At 33.7% G+C, this 1,035-nt stretch overlaps 1 protein-coding gene across 1 annotated transcript in view; it reads right to left on the reverse strand.

The window, feature by feature from the left end:
* Positions 1 to 1,035, reverse strand: part of LOC119588765 (ubiquitin carboxyl-terminal hydrolase BAP1-like) — a gene marked incomplete at its 5' end in the record, with an annotated part of 10,598 nt that overhangs the window by 7,991 nt on the left and 1,572 nt on the right. Inside the window, 1 exon segment of the mRNA XM_037937405.1 lies at positions 164 to 315. Within this exon segment, the coding sequence (XP_037793333.1) occupies positions 164 to 315 (152 nt within the window).

A 1,035-nucleotide genomic window follows, 5' to 3' on the forward strand; every position in this document is an offset into this window, starting at 1 on the left:
CTGAACACATTTTCCCAGAGACTTTGGGTTAAAATGAGCAATTATCCTTATTACTGCATTTTCCTGATAACCTGGAACACAGGAGTTAAGGTGGGGTTATCATAACTTTCACCATTCCATATCTATTCTCCTAAAAGCTATTTAATTCACTCATTCATCTTACCACAGCAGTGTGTTCTTTCTTAAAGGCTGCATGGTGTATTCTTGATTCCTGTGCCATCTCTTGATCATCTGTGGCAGACTCATCTGCATATCCCTGAGCTTCTAGCTTTTGTGAGGCTGCCACTGCTAGCAGAGATAGATTGTTGCCTTCCTCTGTAAATGTAAATATCATGTATAAAAGGAGGATATTGCATGAGAGCTCATTCAGTACATAGAACTAGAGTGAAAGAGTTCAATCTTAAATCTAAAGAGGATTACATTTGGCTTCATGCACAAAAAACAGGAATAACAGGGACTTTTGGGTCACAGTGACATCTTGCACATGCCACTAATACAATCACAAGTGGCTGTGTAGAAATGACCTGACATCTAAAGGGACTTGAAAGATCTGCAATTGAATTTGGGTAACTATTGCTGCTTCAAGGATATTTTTGTTTTGTATCTACCCTTAAAGCTAAAAATAATTTTATATTAAAAAAAAAAGAAACTACCAGTGCCACTGTTCCTAACACTCTTCCTAACTATGTGAATGATCATAAATTACCTTTATGCTAACATCTCTAAATTACAGTCCGAAAACTTGCCTAACAATACTTGAGATTTTGCCAATGTAAAGCAAATGATATTTACAAAATCCCTCTAGAGCTGCAAATTAATAATAAAATTTATTCTTTTTTTAAATATAAAATTTCCATATAAAACAGGCACATCTTTTAGACTAGCAAATACAGCAAGCATAATATTATACAAATTTTAAAAAGATTTAATTAGTTCTAATCTAGCTGTGAATGTTATCATATGTTTATGAAGGAACTAAATATATGTCAATGACAGATTTTTCTCATGCTACTATCTTCAATTAACCCACTCGAT

Source organism: Penaeus monodon, chromosome 24 (assembly GCF_015228065.2).
Source record: "Penaeus monodon isolate SGIC_2016 chromosome 24, NSTDA_Pmon_1, whole genome shotgun sequence".
NCBI classification, from domain to species: Eukaryota; Metazoa; Arthropoda; class Malacostraca; order Decapoda; family Penaeidae; genus Penaeus; species Penaeus monodon.